Below are 18,051 nucleotides of genomic sequence, written 5' to 3' on the forward strand. Positions count from 1 at the left end.
CTAATGAAGTATTGAAATATGTTCTCTGGTTTTGAGTCTCACAAGGTAGCACCTGCTACTTTCAGGCACCTTACAAAGCCATAGACTTCTGTAGCAAGCGGTGTTATTGGTTAAACATTTATTAATTGTGACAAGAACACCCAATTTATTTCAGTACTCCAGCTTATTTACTGCTCTTTCACCTTTGTATTTTGTATTGAAAAAGTAAAATGAATATTGATAGAGTTAGATATTGATTTCTAAATTTATAGCCTGTTCTCAGCCTGGAGTCAAAGTCACATACCAATAGGTTTGTGTATATTAGTAACAAAGGATGTAGATTTACTTGTACAGCAATGAGAATCTATTGAAGCAAGAAAGTTTGAGCAGCACAGAGCATTTTATAGTTTCAAAAATGTCATTTGTAAAGGTGAAGAAAAGCTGTGTTGAAAAGCAATGAAGAAAATGGGAGATAATATAGGTATGGATTGTTAGGAGCCGACAGTACTGAGACAGTCCTATTCTACCTTTTTTACTAAGATAAATTTTCTGGTTTGTGGATGCTTGATGTAGCCCCATCTGTGTGTTACTGAACCTAGATAGTTAATTAGTTTATCAACTAAAAAAAAGATACTAGTAAAAATTGTTTACTTCCTATGATTTCTTTAAAGAATTAGGTGTTGTACATCACGAATATCTACTTTTTTGCACAGCTTCTTCCATGAAACCAATATTATTTCAGTGATTCTAGTCATATTTGGGACCAGGTCATTCTCAATGACTTTATGCCCTCCCTGACTACCTGAGTGGTAGAGCTACTTCATACGACACCCTGACATATTTCATTGCAGCAATACAGTGCCCTCAAGTTTGTATAAAAACCTCTTAGACAAACTAATACATTATCATGGAAATAGCCCTAGCAAAACTGGGTCCAGTATTGATGAAAATAATAACAAAATAAATAAATAAATAAAAATTTGTATGTAAAAGACATTCTCTGCAAAGTATTGTTACTACTTCAAACACATGCACTGAGAATATTTAGAGTAATTTCAGTCTTAGATTACCTGCTTTAAGTCTCATATCAAACCAGTAGATGCTAGAGAATTTTAGATGCCATGTTCATACACTGATTATGCATTTACCCCAGTTCCTTTCCTATTGACTCTGTTGTCTTCTGCACAAGCTTTTTTTCTCAATCAGCTCCTGTTAAATCCCCACGCCCTTTTAGATTCTTTTTTTTTTTTTAAATAAGAAACCTCTAAATCTTAAATGTTAGAAAACATCAAATTCTGCTTCACATCTGCAGGATGTTAATAACTTAATTTACAGAATGTAGAAAGTTTGATTCAGAACAAAAAGAGTTGTTTTACTTGTGTGCCTTGTAAATAGCCATTTATTTCTATTTGAAAACAATCCTTTTTGCTCTGATGTTTACATACCATGGTTTACAGTTTGGAGCAGTGGTGAAAACCTGCAAAAATTAATTTTAAAAAGAGAAAGCTGTTTTTAGTTAAAACACAGAGAATGTGCATATAAAATATGTAAATTATTGTGCATGTTATGGGCACTTTAATACTTACATTTTGCAAAAGCAAATTTCAGATGTCATTTTCTTTATCTAGTGGGCATGTTGCATGCTACACTTCAGGCAGGTACTGATTGAAATGACCAAGTTAAAAGTCTCATTTTAAAGAATGTGTTTTAATGAAAAATATGACAGATTCTTAATTACAGCAGAAATACTGAGCACTGCTATAATGCCATCATGACTCACTTTAACAAGGTAATCAAAAGGTACATGTTTTCATTCCTTTTTAAAAATTGCCAGCGGAACAGCTAAGCAAACTATTTTGCTGATGCTTAATATGTCAGTGATTAAAAATCAGACCTGAATATCTGCAGTACCAAAATGATGATTTGAAAAAGATTGTGATTACACTGTGATAACAAAGGTGGCTGAGGCTAAGTTTGTGGTGAAGGTCAACTTAGTGAGATAGTTGCAGAGAAAGGGTCGACTTTTGTGTTCTTGGATGAACTGGCAGTAAATTTCCAAAACTCTAGACAAACTATTATATGCCTGCTTTCTTTTTAGCTTGATTCACTGCCTTTCTATCTACTAACTGTACAACTCCATAGACAGAAATCCCTTTTCACAGGACAATGCAACATTGGCACGTGTTGTGAACACTTTCCCTTATTGCGTTGCACCATTTCTTATCCTTAGTCTACCAAAGTCCTTTCTGGTGTACGTAGCATATCTGCTTGATTCTCCGGCCTATGGATACTCTTTGGTTGGTTGGCTTCTGCAGCAGGTTAAATTTTAGGGACTTCTTTCTGTTTCTTTTTTTCTCCTACCACATTATCTCGCTAAATCAGTTCAAAAATTAAAAGATCGCAGAGTGCTATCCAGTATTGGAAACCGCTGTCCCTTCAGAGCAAAAGACTTTTCATGTTGAGCTTGAGGTCATTGGTTTAGGCGGGGCCCCTTACTTATAAACATCAGAGTAACGAGAAGAGTTCACTAACAAACTTCAGAAAAAAGATCCACAATGCCACAAGAACCAAGCTTATACTGAGAATTTGCTGGTGGATTTCTTGTGATCTAGAGAGAAGACAGTATCCTTCAGCCAATATAAAGTCAAGAAGAAACCTTCAGGTTGATAGAAGATGACTGTACCTGTCTTTTCTAAATGCTGTCGTCCTCTGAAATGTAGGAGGTTCAAAAATAATTCCCCAAATTACTCCAGGAGTCTTTCCTAAGGTAGCTGTTTCTTTCTGGTTGTGGAAAGGATTCAAATTGCCTCCACTGGGAGTTGGACTTGATGATCGTCATCGGTCCCTTCCAGCTTGAGATATTCTGTGATTCTATGGGTTTTTTGGACTTCACTTTCAAGAATCATAAACCAGCTTAACAGAGAATATCACCAATGAGAGCATCCTTAACATATAAGAAATTTCTGCTCAAAAAAGGCTAAACCAGGCTTTTTTTTTTCCAAATTCCAAAGGTATGTCTCATTAGACAGTTGTACACTTTCCATGAAACTGAGAGGTGTCAGTAGGGAGACTCATCCTCCAGGTCATTTATGTGCTCTGCAAGTTCTGCTCGTTCTCCACCAGGTATCATAATGAAGTGGTTCCCCACAGAGAGGAGCTGCCCCATTTTAGGTGCGGTTCGTTAGAACCATCCCCTTTTTCAGATGGGCTGTGTATATCATGCAGTTTTCCTAGAACTCAACCAATAAAAGCAGTACCTGATATTGCTGTCAGTCTGCTTTAGGTTGCTAATACCAAAGGACTTTCGTTAACCAGAGAAGATTTGGGAGTTAAAATGTGCAAGGAGGAAATACCTGTAGCTTCTCCCCAGTCAATATAACTTCGTATCCCAGCTCTCCACAACAACCTCTCAGTTGATGGTGACTAGTTTTTCTTTCTCCCGAGGGAATAGGGAGCACTGCTGCAAATAGGCCCTGCTATAGATTATGCAAAAGTCACTTTTCTTAAAGGTTTGTTAGCATGTAATTTACTTTTCGAATAAGGAAGAAGGCCTATGCATAAACCTGATAGCTTTCTGCAGAAGGCTTTTGCCACTTCAGGGGAATAAAAATAACTGTTTAAGATACGAGAAAATATTTTTGTAATGTGAGAGAATATAAAATTCATTGATCAGGTTTCCAGTCCAGGCAAGTTTGGATTTCTATTTTCTGTCTTTCTGTAAAATCTTTGCAATTGGTGGAAGAGTTTCTGATAAAAGCTGTCGTAGATACCTGTTATACTCTGGATCTCATAAAGAAAATTTTTGCTTTTGATTTCCACTACAATGAGAGAAAATTCTGATTTTTTTGATTGTAAGTGAAGTTTACCTTTCAACCTATGTATTGACACTGCCAATGCTAATGTAGTAACTAAGATTTACGTTCTGATGCCTTCATTACTGATAGAGGGATTGCAGTGAACATCGCTTGTGTAAATAAATAGGCAAATTGTTATTTAACCCATAGTAAACAACATGCAGATGTATTTGCCTAGTTTTAATGAATTAATCTTCATTTTTAAATTAAAATAACTTGACAGGAGATAATACTCCAACCACATAGGCGCAGAATAGGCAATAGAAGTGGAACTTCACCTCCAGTATCCTGGCAATCCATCCCAACTTGGGTTAGGGTCAGGTGGAGCTACTGTAATGTGCATAGTCCTAGTATCAGTTTAATCCTCAACCTTTCTGCTAAAATTAACAATAACCGCGCTGTCTGTTTTGAGAGTATTACTGTGATTTAAATCCTTTCCCTGTGGGTTTCAGTGTAAGATTACAAGTCTTTTTGTAAAAGTCGGGGAATGCTTATCAGAAAGGAGCAATTTTGCCGGGTTTCAACGGGTTTGAGCAGAACTTTGGAATGGTCCCCAGTGAGAACGCTTCTTACAAAATGCCGTCCAGTGACAGTCTTTCTGTCAGCGTAGACAAGGCGTAAAACTGACCCCCTTTGGACCCAAGTGAAAAGACAGTCTTGGGTATTCAAGAGATTCCCCTTACAGAGGGGTAAATGAGAATCGAATAATTCCAACTCTTCCCAACCAATTTTAGTAGTAGTAAACACTGAATGGGCAAGAAGTTACACGTCACACAAAGTGTAGTCCAATAAAACATGGAAGGAGAAGAGCACCTGCAAATCCAGTTCCAAGTGATCTGTGATACTGGATGATCAGTTGAACCTAAAGTTCAGTGTCTCAGTTTTCATCAGTGTGTGGATTTACATTTATATATTCAGGAGGGGTGAAAATGGATTTAAATCTAGGGTCTATGCTGCAGGAAAGAATGCATTTACCCATGCTGCAATTATGCAACAATTCCTTGAATACCCCTTGCAATGGGGCAGTAGGAATGAAACTATGGCAGTGCAGACATTAATAAAACTCTGCTGTGGGTGCTGGGTAAATATGGAGGTTTCCAACACCTACTGAAGTTATGGCTCTGTCCTCTCTCCTATCTTTATCTCTCTGCTAGCTAGAATAAAATAGAGTGCAAGCAGACTCACCTGAACTATAATCATTCTAAGGTTATTCTGCAAACGCAGTCTTAGATAGCTCGGTGTGAGGGATATATAAAAGTCTGGTATAAAAATGCAATCTCAAATATTTAGCTGAATAATATGGCATTTTCATAACTGGTTTTTTTTTTTAGATATACAGCCATAGTATACTGAATTTTGAAAACCACTGCAGGTACTGATTTTAAAAACCACAGCATGGCTGTCAGCTGTGCTCATGATGCTGACCGCGCAATTATCCAAAACAGTTTGAAGAATATAAACATCTAGGCAGCCTGATTCCCATTTTGCTAGTTAGAGAGAGCTGGCATAAAAGCCAGCTACGTTGGCTAAAAAATACACTACAGCAATGTATTATTCTGATTACATTCCTTGTAAAATTGTCTTGTGTACCAGGATCAGTCCCTGCTGTTCTGAGCAGGGACTCAGAAAAGAAAAAGAATAGGTGGAATATTAAATGCTTTCAGAAAACGAGGGGGAAAGTGCACTAGCTTTTAAAGTGAAGCAGCATGTATCGTTTCTCCTTCCATTGGCTGTTTATCCAATATCAATACAACACTTTAGGAGCCAAATTACTAAACAAGCTGCCAATTAGGCTTGCAGTCAGCTGGATAGATTAGTGGCTAAGAGAGGCAGATACAAGATTTTCATCTCTTGAGCCAATTACGCAAGTGAATTACCATCCACAATGCTCCTTGGAAGATTTGAGGTAGAAAGACTGACTCTGCTGTGATAGACATAAGTGAGATCCAGGGTAGGGGGTAAGGGTTAGCAGGCCATGTATTGCAAAAATTACCCAAGCAAAAAGAGATCCTTCTAGGAAAGGATTTAAAGGATTTAAGGCTGCTGGGAGCGATAGAAGAGGAAATAATAGTTGTGGTATGCTCTGCAAAGGCATTGCTGTTCTGCTCACAAGTCTTAATCATATAAAAGATGAAAGGCCAAGACTATTTTTATGTACAGTGTCATTTTCTCAGAACTGTTTAAAAACCTGTTTTCTTAACATCAAAAGTAGTTCAGTGGCCAGAGATGAAATTACTTCAATATGCCTTCATTTGTTTCTTACAACTGGGAAAAAAGAAAAAACAAAACCAAAAACCAGCATATTTTTAAATAAGGGTTATTTAAGAGATTGAACCTAGCTGTATTCTGATTTTATTCACCCCAATATAAACCAAACATGCTTGATGTTAGTCTTACCCAGCACTTGGACCATACAAATAAATATTGTCACAGTAGTGGTTTATGGGGTCACAGTTCCTTTATTATTCTGTAATAAATGATAACTTAATTGGTGAGCTTTTATGTTTTTTAGAAACATTCTGCAAATAAAATGGATCTGTCAGATCAAAACTGTGCATAGGCTTGTTTGTTTTCTGCTGAAGATGTTGTACACTGGTCTAACATTGTTTCTTAAATATGAAGCAAATTTAAAACCTGAACTTTTGCAAGCTGTTGTATCCAAAAATGATTAAACAGATGTGGAGCCTGCAGCAGCATTAGACCTCTGATCTGATTTTAGCTTACAGATGGAATTAAATTAATTCATGGCAATCACTGTAAAATCAAGGGTATGGCACTGAATGCTAGTGTACCGTTTAACCAGGACGTACCTGTCTCAACAGCTGTTAAGAAAAAATTACATACCTTTATTTTTCATTGAAACCTGCCTTTAATGCCATCATAAATATCATACCAAAGTTAAACAAATGTGACGAGTGTTTTGTTTTTCCCTTCCCAGTTTTGTCTCTTTCTACTCATAGGTTCCATATTCTGTGTATGTAAGGTCATATGCATAATACGTGTAGACCTTGGTGTGTGTCTGTTCATATACACAAAGGTTTGAGGGTTGGCCTTTTTTTTAATTTCAGTTGGCAGTATTGCAAAGAGAAGGAACATAGGTGAGGGTGTTTTACAGTGCTGTCTTTTCAAGCAAGTTACTGTTCCTCAATGTTTGCTCCTCACTTGTGTAATGGCAGCCACTTCTACATGCAGACTACTCGTCTGGTAGATGAGGAACCCAGTTGTTACGGTTGCTAAAAATATTTTCAGTCTGTAGAACGAAAAGGCTCTGCACAGGAGATTCCTACAAATTATTAGTACAGAGACTTCCTCGTAACTCCTGGAACCCCACAAAGCCTCATACAGCAATAAACTTAGAAAAATGTATCCCCACTTTTTTTCTTAATCTGATTTTGCATAGTTATGTTTTGTGGGGTGGCGCAATGGGTTGCTTTTGCTCTTGCTCCTGGGTGGGTCGAGACTGAACACGTCCCAGAGGTAGCACAGCCGTTTTCAAGGCCAATGTGCTTGGACCATTCTCTCTAACAGGCCCTACTGACTAGTCCAAAAAGTGCCATAGGCATGAATTAAAAACTGAACTTGAGGATGAATATTGCAAGGACAATTACTGCTTTTAATTAGAAAATAAAAGCCCAAAGCACAGGAATGGGGGTCAGGGGAATAGCGCACAGTGTAACATGATTTTTAAGAGCTCTCTCCTGTCATGCAGTCAATCAGCAATGCAAATTTTTTTTCCGATTGCTGATTGGTCGTGGAATGGAGGAAGAGGGCAATACCACTATCCATATTCTTCTGATTCAAGTAAAATATGTTGCATTACAGATACATTTTTCAAATGATGGGTGAAAATTGCAGGAATATTAAAGACATATAGATAGTATTTATATAAAAACTGATTATACTGCAAAAGTATGGCTTGCATATATTAAATATTTTTCACAATTAAAATAAAAGGTAACATATTCACCTCATTTGCAAGAAGGAGTAATCAGTCAATTAGTAGTATAGGCAAGTTGGGTGGGTTTTTAGTTTTGCCATATTCTTGCTGCAATACAAAGCCTCCAAACACATTATCCTTTGGACAGTGTACGTTGTTTGATTGTTTGCCCAAAAGTGGGTTGTGAAGCCAAGTTTATGGTGGTTTCTGCTCTTTTTTTTTATTTTAATCTGGTGACGTATAGGAATAAAACAAATCTTCAGGGGAGGTTTCAAGTCTTCTAACAGGAGATAGAAAAGTATGTACAGTGGAGGGAAAAATAGTTACAGTATACATTCTAGAAGTACTTATATGTCTTTAAAAACAAAAAGTATTCCAATTATCCTGTAACAGAAAAAAAAAAATTGAGCTACTTCAAAAAATATCAAAAATAGAAACATCTGTTTATTAAATAACACGTTAGGGTACAGATTGTTCTTTCATATATCTTTTTTATGAGGTTGCTCTGGCTGTCTTGAGAATTGAAATTCATATAGAAAGGTACATCTGTTACAGGAAAAGGTCTGTGGATTTTTCCCCCAAATAGACTAACAAAACTGTTTACGTTGTCTCAGGCTATGCCTTGCATACCATTCCAGCAGCATTGCTTTCTTTGCCTAAGCAGCATTATGAATGGTTTAATATTTCCGATTCTTAGATGTCATGAAATATACTCTTACCCTTGCTCTTTCCTGCTTGGCGGATCTGTTGGATCATTCTTCCCTTTTTAAGTTTCCCCCTTAATTGTTCACAGACGTTCCTTCGAACGATGCTCCATTTCTTACCATCACTTGTTGTGAAAAGTGGACTGAAACACACTTCCAAGATTTTACTTGCGAGGTTTACTGGAACTCTTGTTGAACAGAGGCCTTTTTTCTTTCCCTTTTTTTGAGCTAGAAAGTATAACTAAGAAGGTTGCAAAGCCTGTGTTGTGTATGCCATGCAGTGTCAGGGAGTTGTCTGTATGAAAATTGCCTCTGCCTGTGGGGGCCTAAAAAGAAAGGAAGTCTTGGACATTGAATTTTGTGTTGGTCAGTTCAAGAGGAACCCTCTTGGGGACTGGAGGCTGCTGACTTAAAAGCCTTTACTTTAAGCCTAGCATTAAGCATAGCTTCAAACCAATATTAAAGGATGCCTTCTCTCAATGTGTTTCCCTTTTTCTTTGACTCAGGCACTGAGATACTAGGAAGCTGTCTACCTTTTATGTAGCCAGCATTTTACTGAATATGAACAGATCTATAGTGGATAATGCTGGAGTACTGTAAATTCATCATCACAATCACCATGAGGTTTTTAATGTGCACCTCTCATTTTGAACTTCTGTCTGCATATGCGGTTTCCACTGTGGGGCTTTGCCTTTTGTGTGTGTGTGTGTGTGTGTGTTAAATGAGGCTTTTTAGAAGTGCATGTTCAACTTTTCTTGTTGTCTTGTTTAGTAAATTAATATAATGATGAGCCAGCTGCTTGTCAGTGGTAAATTCTTGATTGAAGACATTATAGTCTCCAGAAACACAAGACCATAGTCTCCTTTTACAGTATTTTTCAAAAAGTAGCAGGCCAGAATAAATAGGTAGAGAGTTAAACAGGTAATATTTGAAGCTGGGCACGTGGTGGGAGGTTTTTTGTTCTGTTGTCAGGGGGGAGGGAGATGGTGAGCAAAACTGAAAACAAAATCCAGCTGCCTACAGGCAACTGCTTGTGTTAGTTCAAAAAATTCAGCCCTTTTTAAAATTGTTTGTGTGGTGTAACTTGATAAGTTTTACTGCAGATTCTTGAAATAAATATCATTTGTATCCCTCATGTAAGACAGTTATATATGGGAAGGCTTATCCATGCATCATCTCCAAACTAGCTTGAGGAGTTTTTGGTTGATGAGGGGAAAAAAACTTTGTTACTTGGCATTCTTTGTTTTTTTATGATGCAGTCATGGGAAAAAAAAAGAATCTGTTATTAAAAAAAAGAATATTATATTAACACTTGCAATCCTGATGATCTTTTCAGCAGCTTTTCTCAAAGATCTCGATGGTATGGAGAGAAAAGTGCAAACAACACTTAATGGCATTGAAAATACTAAAAGTAAACTTGGATGTATCAAATCTCTCTTACAACGTTCAGTAAAAGAGAAACTGAGTAAAGATAGAGCTGAATTTCAGAATAGTAGACCACTTGTCTGTACTGTTTCTGTAGTAGCTGTAATTGTTTAATCTGAAATGATTTAGTGTGTTTTGTTGAAAGAGGTCTTGAGCATTGATAAATATCACTAAGAATTGAAAGATGGTTGTGATACTATGATGTGCCTCGGCTTAGTAACTGTATAGGACAAGAAATTCAGGTAATCTTGCTGATGTATTGGTAGACTTGTGTAGATGATGCATGTTCTTTGAGACTGATGTAAAATCCACTGTATTGCAATAGAAAAGACCTGCGACAATATTTGTCAAACTTAAAAACTGAGCGAGTCTTTAAAAACATTTAAAATAAAGCAAAGCGTAAGACTGTATTATTTAGAATCATATGCAGTCAGGAGGTCAACATGCGCAAAGACAGCCTGTTCTAGCAACCTATTAGATGAATTAGGAGAATAAGAAGGTTTAAAGCTTTAAGGGAGATTATCCTGCTCTTCTCCACATGGCAGGCAGTGCTGATTAATGCTGTGTGTTTCTTTAATCTCAGGGTTTGTAGGTGAAACCACCCAACCAATCCCAGAAAACAACATTGGAAACAGAATGCTTCAGAGTATGGGCTGGACCCCTGGCACGGGCCTTGGACCAGACGGCAAAGGGATAGCAGAGCCAATACGAGCAATCCAGAGACCAAAAGGACTCGGACTTGGATTTAGCTGACAGAAATGCACTCTGGCTGCCCGATAAAAAGAAAGCTCAAAATTAATTTTAAAAGACAAAAAAAAAAAAAAAAAAAAGTAAGGCAAACATATTATTTGTTGTGATCGGCAAATCCAGTTATTCTTCTCTCAAAGATCACTGAAGTCAATGTGCTTCACATTAGCTACACCAGCTGCGAGGTACAGCCACAGTGACAAAACCGACATTCAAGTCTAACTTTATAATGGTGCTAAAATGTACAAAAACTTCTACTTTTTTATTTTCTGTGGTCTTAAAGTTTGTATTAACCATAAAATTCAGTATATTCACTTTTTTCATAAAAGCTTCTGACACAGCAGGTTTTAGTATATAAGCAAATTTTTTTTTTTGTAAGTATAATTTCATCTCGAGAGTCTTGATAAGATTTGTCGAGGAAAACGGAACTTTTTACAGCTATTGTGTTTTCCCCCTTTTCTGGCAAAGTTTCCAAACCTGGTGTTTCTAGCGTTTAGCAATATTTGAGGATAAGCTGTCATTTTGCCCATAAGATATACACGTTTCCCACTGGAAGGTGATACGATATGCAATTTTGTATAAGAGCATGAAAAATGACTTTGTTGTCATAGGAATGCCATTCCAACACCATTATCTGGCAATGTATCAGTGTCTTCCACATTCAAGCTCAGAAGTAAAGCTTTTATACTTGTTTTTTACATTTACAGGATTATCTTTTATCGGCAAACATTTTAAAAAGTTAGTTTATTCTGACTTTGGATTTCCCTTTATATTAATAATCCTCAGTGTTTCCACATTTAAGAATAGTTTGAGCTTTGAACCAGGAAATTGTATTTTAAAGATGACTGTCTTTCAGTGTTTATATTCTGGGTTTTGGCATATTTTAAACAATGCAGTGTTCAGCATCGTGTTATCATTTGGTTTGTGATTGTGCTGGTGCCAATGAGCCACAACCTTTAAGGATCATGAACAGAAAAAGGGCAAGGAGAAGCAGGATTAGGGTGGAGGAAAGGAAGGAAAAAGATACTTTGATGGCATCTTGCACATCTAAGCTAGCAATTTAAAATCAAGAGGGATCATTAAGTGTTTTAATCAGTGTCCTAATGTATCTAATGTCAGCAGAAGCAATTTCATTAAGCACCAACCAATCAAGCTCCTAGGGTACTTATTGGTCTGCAGTATAAAACAAGTTCCACTTTAAAATTAAATGATAGGGCTGAAGGAAACTGTTGTTCAGATGGACTAAGGAGAAAATCCTGTCCCCCCCCGCCCACCCCTGTAGTAACTGGCAATATTTACCCTGACTGCAGAGGGAACAGGATTTGATTCTCCAGTCTTTTTTTCTTCAAGAGGAGGAGCCCTCCCTTCCTCTGCGCCCAAACTGCAGAGAAAAATACTTACTTACAGATGCTTGCAAAGATATTTCCTTAGAATAAAAAGAGCACAGCTTCCTTCATGTGACTGTGAAATAGAGTGATGAATTGTTTCACCATACACATAGTGTAGAGAAAAAGGTTAGTACCCAATATTGTTTTTAATGATAGCTGAATGCACATGTTCTCTGAGTTTCAGGAGAACTATTTATTGCTGTTTAAATACTTGATATGATTGTGTGGTTTTGCTTTTTGAAATTATAAGAAATTTTAAACAGACTTGGGATTTATAATCAAAACATATACTTCTTACTGAAAGGTTTTGGAGCACAGCATAATGTGAGTTCGCCACTTCAAATATCTCTTGCACAAATAAACTGAATTAAATACATTCCATATCCAAAGAATTTCAGGGCCACATAATTGCAAAGGGCTGAGCGCCTGGAATTCTGCAGCTAGCAGAGGTGCCCACTTGTAGAAGTGTTATTTACAATAATGAATTTATGTGGCATGCTCCCGTTCTTTCAATGCAACGTGCTACTGAGAGCAAGTGAATTCTAAAGACCTCTTTGTATTCTACACCACAATCAAAAATTCCTTAAAATAATTTTCGACATGTGAATTGTGAAAGTGAATCTTTAAGTTCAGGTTGTTCTAGCTCTATTTGCAAAACTGTAAAGGAATATTTATTCTCTGTTAAAATTCCATTGTTGTGCTTTGGTTACAACACCTACATATCTTGGGCTGGAAATTCTAAGTATGGCACATATAACACTTGTTTGAAGTATTTCTGTGCAATTTACTGTAGCAGAGGTTCCTCAAGAAATCAGTCTGCAGCTCCAAAAGTACTTGAGAATGTTTCCTGTTTTAAAAAGATAAGAGGGAAATAATGGATACATGTTGAGAGAAAACCTCTTTAGCCCATTCAATTCTTTATTCACCCATTCATACAGATACAGTGAAGCAGCCAACCTAGTAAACAACCATAATGAAAGAACTATTTAGTCTGATTGGAAATCTTTCAACTTTTTGTTTTAAATCAGTCTATTAGTGAGAAACTATTAGACATTAAGACTAGTCAAATTGATTTTGATATAGAGATAGATACACCTTGTCCGTTTTCCAGCAGGTATTCTCATAGATGCCACAGCTGACAGTCAACTTTGTGTTAGAAGCTGTAGAACAAAGTGATTTATTAAAATATTTTAATGTAGTGTTTTGACATATTTTTATGTTGCAGTTAAATTCCCGTTCTGACTTACACTATCATTTCATTTCTGTTTTTCCACATCTCACAGGAGTGGTTTTAAAGATACTCCAGTAGTGTGATTTTGCACAGTTAAATCTAGTGTTAAGAAACAAAACAAAAATGCATTGTACTTTTTTTTTGTTTTTAAGCCGTTGCAATGTTAGTTGGCTTTGAAACAAGTCAGAGTACTTGGATTTTTTTTTTTCTTTAGGTCTTTCCCATACCTAACTTGCAATCGTACTATGATACCTGCTATAAAGCTGGCTCACATTATTTTAAAATACATATACAAGTATTTTCAGATAATAATTCCTACTGGCTGTGACACTGAAGGTTTTCTACCTGCATAAATAAATACGGGAACATCTTGTATCTAAAAGTTACCTTCCATCACTAGCCAGATTCTTTCCATTTAGGTGTTTGATTACTCAGTAGCTCAGCTGTTACCATAATATTCTGCCTATGCAGAATGTTTAGTGAAGAGAAGAGACATTAGGTATTATCAGCATTGCGTTTTGCTACATGTTCCATGGTGTCTCAAAGTTCTGTGAATTGAGCCATTAACTGTTAATAAAAGAAACCCACGAGCAGTATCTTATTTTTAAATGAATATTTGTCAAAGTCAGAGAAGCATTATCAATATGCTCATTTTAACAAGTTTGTCCCTGTATTTGTCTTTCTGCAATTAGGTCAATAATGAATGGCAGTAAATAGCTAAATAACTTGTATAGAACGCTTTGCTTTAATAACACAAGTGCAAGATGAAATAAAATAAATAGACTCTGTTCTTCATGGGTTTTGTATGTTCTTTTCTTTAAACTGCCCTTTTCCATAGCATTGTAATTACACAGGTGAGTACAAAAACATGCTGTTTCTGAAAATATAATTAAGGTTGCTAATATCTTGTAGCAAGTAGAGGCATATTTTACTAAAGCTATTATGCTGCGTAAAGTATTATATATACCTTTTTACTAGTACTTCTTTTCTAGGTGGTTATTATCAGCTGCAAAGGTTACACCACGACATCAGGAAATGCCTTGTTTAAGATGTTTGCAGTACTTTTGTTATCGTATTCTAAGATGCCTAAATACAAGTTCTTTTCACTCGTTAAGTATGTGTATACTTTGATAACTGTGACAGGACTTTGTGCTTTCTCTTCAAAGAGTTCTCCAAAACTGTTCTTCCAAGGAGAACTCACACAACCTTTGTTTTACCTTCCCTCTCCCCACGCTCCCAGGGCAGTTTCACTAAAGGTGTATCAGAAATGGGGATCCCTTCCCTCTTACTCTAAAGGCAAGAGACTTTTTTAATTAGACTTTCATCCCTAGCAGAGTTTTCAGGAGCAGTGGCATAGTTAGCACACAGCAATTGCATAACCAAGTTGCCCACAATAGAGTCCTGTACCTACGGGCAGTCTGTGTGTTCAGTCTGAAAAAACACAGTCAGAATTATTTCTTTATCGACCTGTAGCCTAGCTGTAAAGCTAATGTAAAATGTTAAAAGAGAAAATGGGATTTTTAAAGATTGTTATATGTTTTTTGCTTTGAATTCTCCCTGGAAAAGGTTTTATTGTGGTCAAGTGGAGGTTTTTACAGGTATGGTATTTAAGATTGGGATTTTTTTTTTTTTTTAATGACCTCTCTATACCGGAAAAACTCCTGGAGGAGGTGCAGCAATTTCAGCATGGATGTTCTGCTTGTCTCAAGTGGGTTTTTTTGCGAAAAAAACTATGTAAAAACTTCACCAGCATAGATTGATATAAGCTGTATCTACTATCTACTAAGCTATAAGAGAGTTTGTCCAGTAAAACTGTCAACAAACTTTTTAATGTAAGTGTGCTTTAAGTTATTGTGGAAAACTTTACAAAAGCAATGAAAGTTTCATGATTGACTGGTAGTAGGTAACTCTAGTGGAAATGTTTGGGCTTCCTATGATTCTCTTCTCCTGTCCTACAACAAAACAGATATTGGAGGTATTTTGACCGTGATGGTATACTGCTTGTATTTGAATATTCAATCTTTAAGTAGAAGGCTGAAAATCACTGAGATTCTGTAAACTTGATCTCCTGCATCTATGAGAACTGTGGTTATTAACAGCTATGAAAAGTGGTTTGAATTAATATGAGGTATTACATCTATAGAAAGTTTTGATTTTGGCCTGACTGCTTATAGCATTGCTATGATGAATTTAAGTACTGGGGAGTCTGACTTCTGAAACTGTGAATATGTCATTAGTCTCTGAGGACTGTATGTTCTATTGTAATATATTTACACTGATTAAATATGCAAGCTTATTAAATGATATTATCTTTTGGAATATTTGATCATAGATATGCTCAGTTTAATTGTGCCTTGTCCTTAGTGTTGTCTTTCATCCTTAGTATTTGTCCATTTTTCTGAAAAAGTGTAACCCTATATGTCTTTTAAGTGATTATACCCGATGTTTTCCCTCTTGAAGTGTAATCTCATGTATGTGCTAAGTGATGCCACTCAAGATTTTCTGTCATTTCTACTAGTCTAGTGAAGTTGTTTTTCAGTACCTCCCTAGGCCAGTTTTCTGAATGGCCTACTGTTGCCTTCATCAGTTGTTTTCAGAGATTTTTGACACTGAAAGTTTGAAATCTCTTTAGCCTGGGAAGGCTGTTGTGTTGGCCTCTCTCTTTCCCGTGGCCCCAAGCTGATGAAGACTGGAAGATATGTGATGCTTTCTGCACATAAATATCTCCAGTGACTTCAAGATGTGAAGTACTACATAGGTCTAAAAATAAGCATGCATGCAAGTGTTTGCAGATTGGGGCCTTAACTTCCTTCCCCGTAAAAGATACGGGTCCTAAATTTTCCATGGCATCAGAGTTCCCACAGACCCCTGGAGTCAGCTGCCCCTTTGCTGGATCATGCTGGCCCATCTTCAGCACTGAGTTTCTTTAGAGCACCTGTTTGGCTGCTGTAACGTACGGGTTGGCTTGTGGTTAATGTCAGTCTGTCTATCCTTTCAGTACCAAACGCGGTACATCCCAGCAGTGCAGGGAATCAGGGTGCCGTTTCAACCTGGAGTCCCTCCATTTTGCACAGCTCGAAATAACACACAACGAATCACTCATGCCAGGTTGTCTGGGCCACAGTCGACACCGTCAGGCAGGCAGTCTAGTACTGGGTAGTTGATTCTGTATGTGTTATGTAGTCTTTCATTCCAGCAAAGTAACAAGAAAAAGGGGAAGAAAAAAATACAAGATCTTTTCAATTCAAAAAGGATACAGCGGAAAAGTAAGAATTGTAGATAATGGAAAGAATCAAAATCACTTCTGAGGCTATGATGCAACGAGAAATCTGAAATATTCTTAAATTTGGGGGCAGATGAGCAAGAGATAACATGCATCAGAAGTATGCAGAGGGGAAAATGTAAATGTCCCAAGTAATATTTTCTCCTATTTACAAAAAAAAAAAAAAAAGGTTTCATACAAGACAAGAACAACAAGAAATAAGTAATTTTCATTTTCTTTTAAACTACAATTCTGAGTGATTAAGACACACATGATACAGGAAACTCAGTGCCACAAGATAGTGAGTCAAAATGTTTGGCAAAACAGATTCAGTGTTTTGACCCACCTTTGAAGGATACTGGCAGTTTGAGTACCTGAGGTAAGTTAAACTTCTCATGCACCTACTGCTTTGAATCCTTCAAACTTTCGTACTGAGTCAGCTTATCCTTCACTTGTCCGCCTTCAAACTTCCTCCATCTTCTTCTCAAGCATCTCGTATTGTTGATGCTGGACCTCAGATTGCTCCCTGCTTGTCCATTTCCATGAGTTTTGTTTTCTGCTTTAATAAGCTGAGATTTTATTTTTTTTTCATTCAACTTCCTTGGAAATTGCCTATAACATGGTTTCAACATATTATCCTATAAGGTCGGTTTAAGTGGTGCATGGAGATTCTTTGAAGAATTTGGACTAATGGTTTTTGGGTTTTCCTCCCATAAAATGTTTCTGCATTTAGATCCTTGATTTCTTTGAAGGCCCTTACTGCTGTTCACCATACTCCCATTGGTTTCTCCCTTGCACAAACTTGGCTGCTTTCTTACAGAATATTGTAGTGGAGGGCACAAGAATTTTTCCAGTTGCATTTGCAAGTAAGCAAATCTTCAATTTTGTGCTTTTGGTTTTAAGCCTTAAGAGTTAAGTTTGAATTCCACATATGTTGCCTTATTTTTTTCAAAATGTTTCAGGTTACCTCAAGCATCTAGACGTTCTGCCATTTGTGAAGAAATTGGAGTATTTATTTAAAATTGTCTAAATGCCAAGCTCTCAGTATATGTAATGCTGACCCCTCTCATTTCTGGTAGTAATAGATATCATCTACAACATAAACCGTACATATGTAAGTATAGCTAATACAAGATGTAAACATTTCTTGAACATCAATATCAGTGATACTCAGTATATTAATTTGGATTAAACTCAAGTAGTTCCAGTATCCGAGAGAACACTTTAATAATCTGTTACAGATTTCTTTTTTTTATGCCTTATTACTGAAATAAGAGATTTTGAGAGCGAACCAATAATAATTTTAAGGGTTTTCTTAATGTGATATAAATAATAAGTAACACAATTACCAGGTTGCCTTTATACTCATTGTAGTGTGTAAGTTGATTTATTTTTCATCTTGTCAGTGAGCATATGAATGCTAGTGAATTACTGTTCTTATTAACAGAATTTAGGCAATTTCTACCTACTACCCACAAAGATAGGTCGGCTGCTAAACAGTAGTTCTTGGCCAGGAATTTGGCA

The 18,051-nt window shown here is 36.6% G+C and overlaps 1 protein-coding gene across 1 annotated transcript in view; it reads left to right on the top strand.

The window, feature by feature from the left end:
- Positions 1-11,076, top strand: part of GPATCH2 (G patch domain containing 2) — a 120,782-nt gene extending 109,706 nt beyond the window's left edge. The window contains exon 9 of the mRNA XM_009323092.1: positions 10,483-11,076. Within this exon, the coding sequence (XP_009321367.1) occupies positions 10,483-10,652 (170 nt within the window). The 3' untranslated portion in view covers positions 10,653-11,076. The remainder of the gene's footprint in view (positions 1-10,482) is intronic.
- The last annotated feature ends 6,975 nt before the right edge of the window (positions 11,077-18,051 follow it).

Source organism: Pygoscelis adeliae, unplaced genomic scaffold (genome assembly GCF_000699105.1).
Source record: "Pygoscelis adeliae isolate BGI_AS28 unplaced genomic scaffold, ASM69910v1 Scaffold80, whole genome shotgun sequence".
In the NCBI taxonomy this organism is placed as follows: domain Eukaryota; kingdom Metazoa; phylum Chordata; class Aves; order Sphenisciformes; family Spheniscidae; genus Pygoscelis; species Pygoscelis adeliae.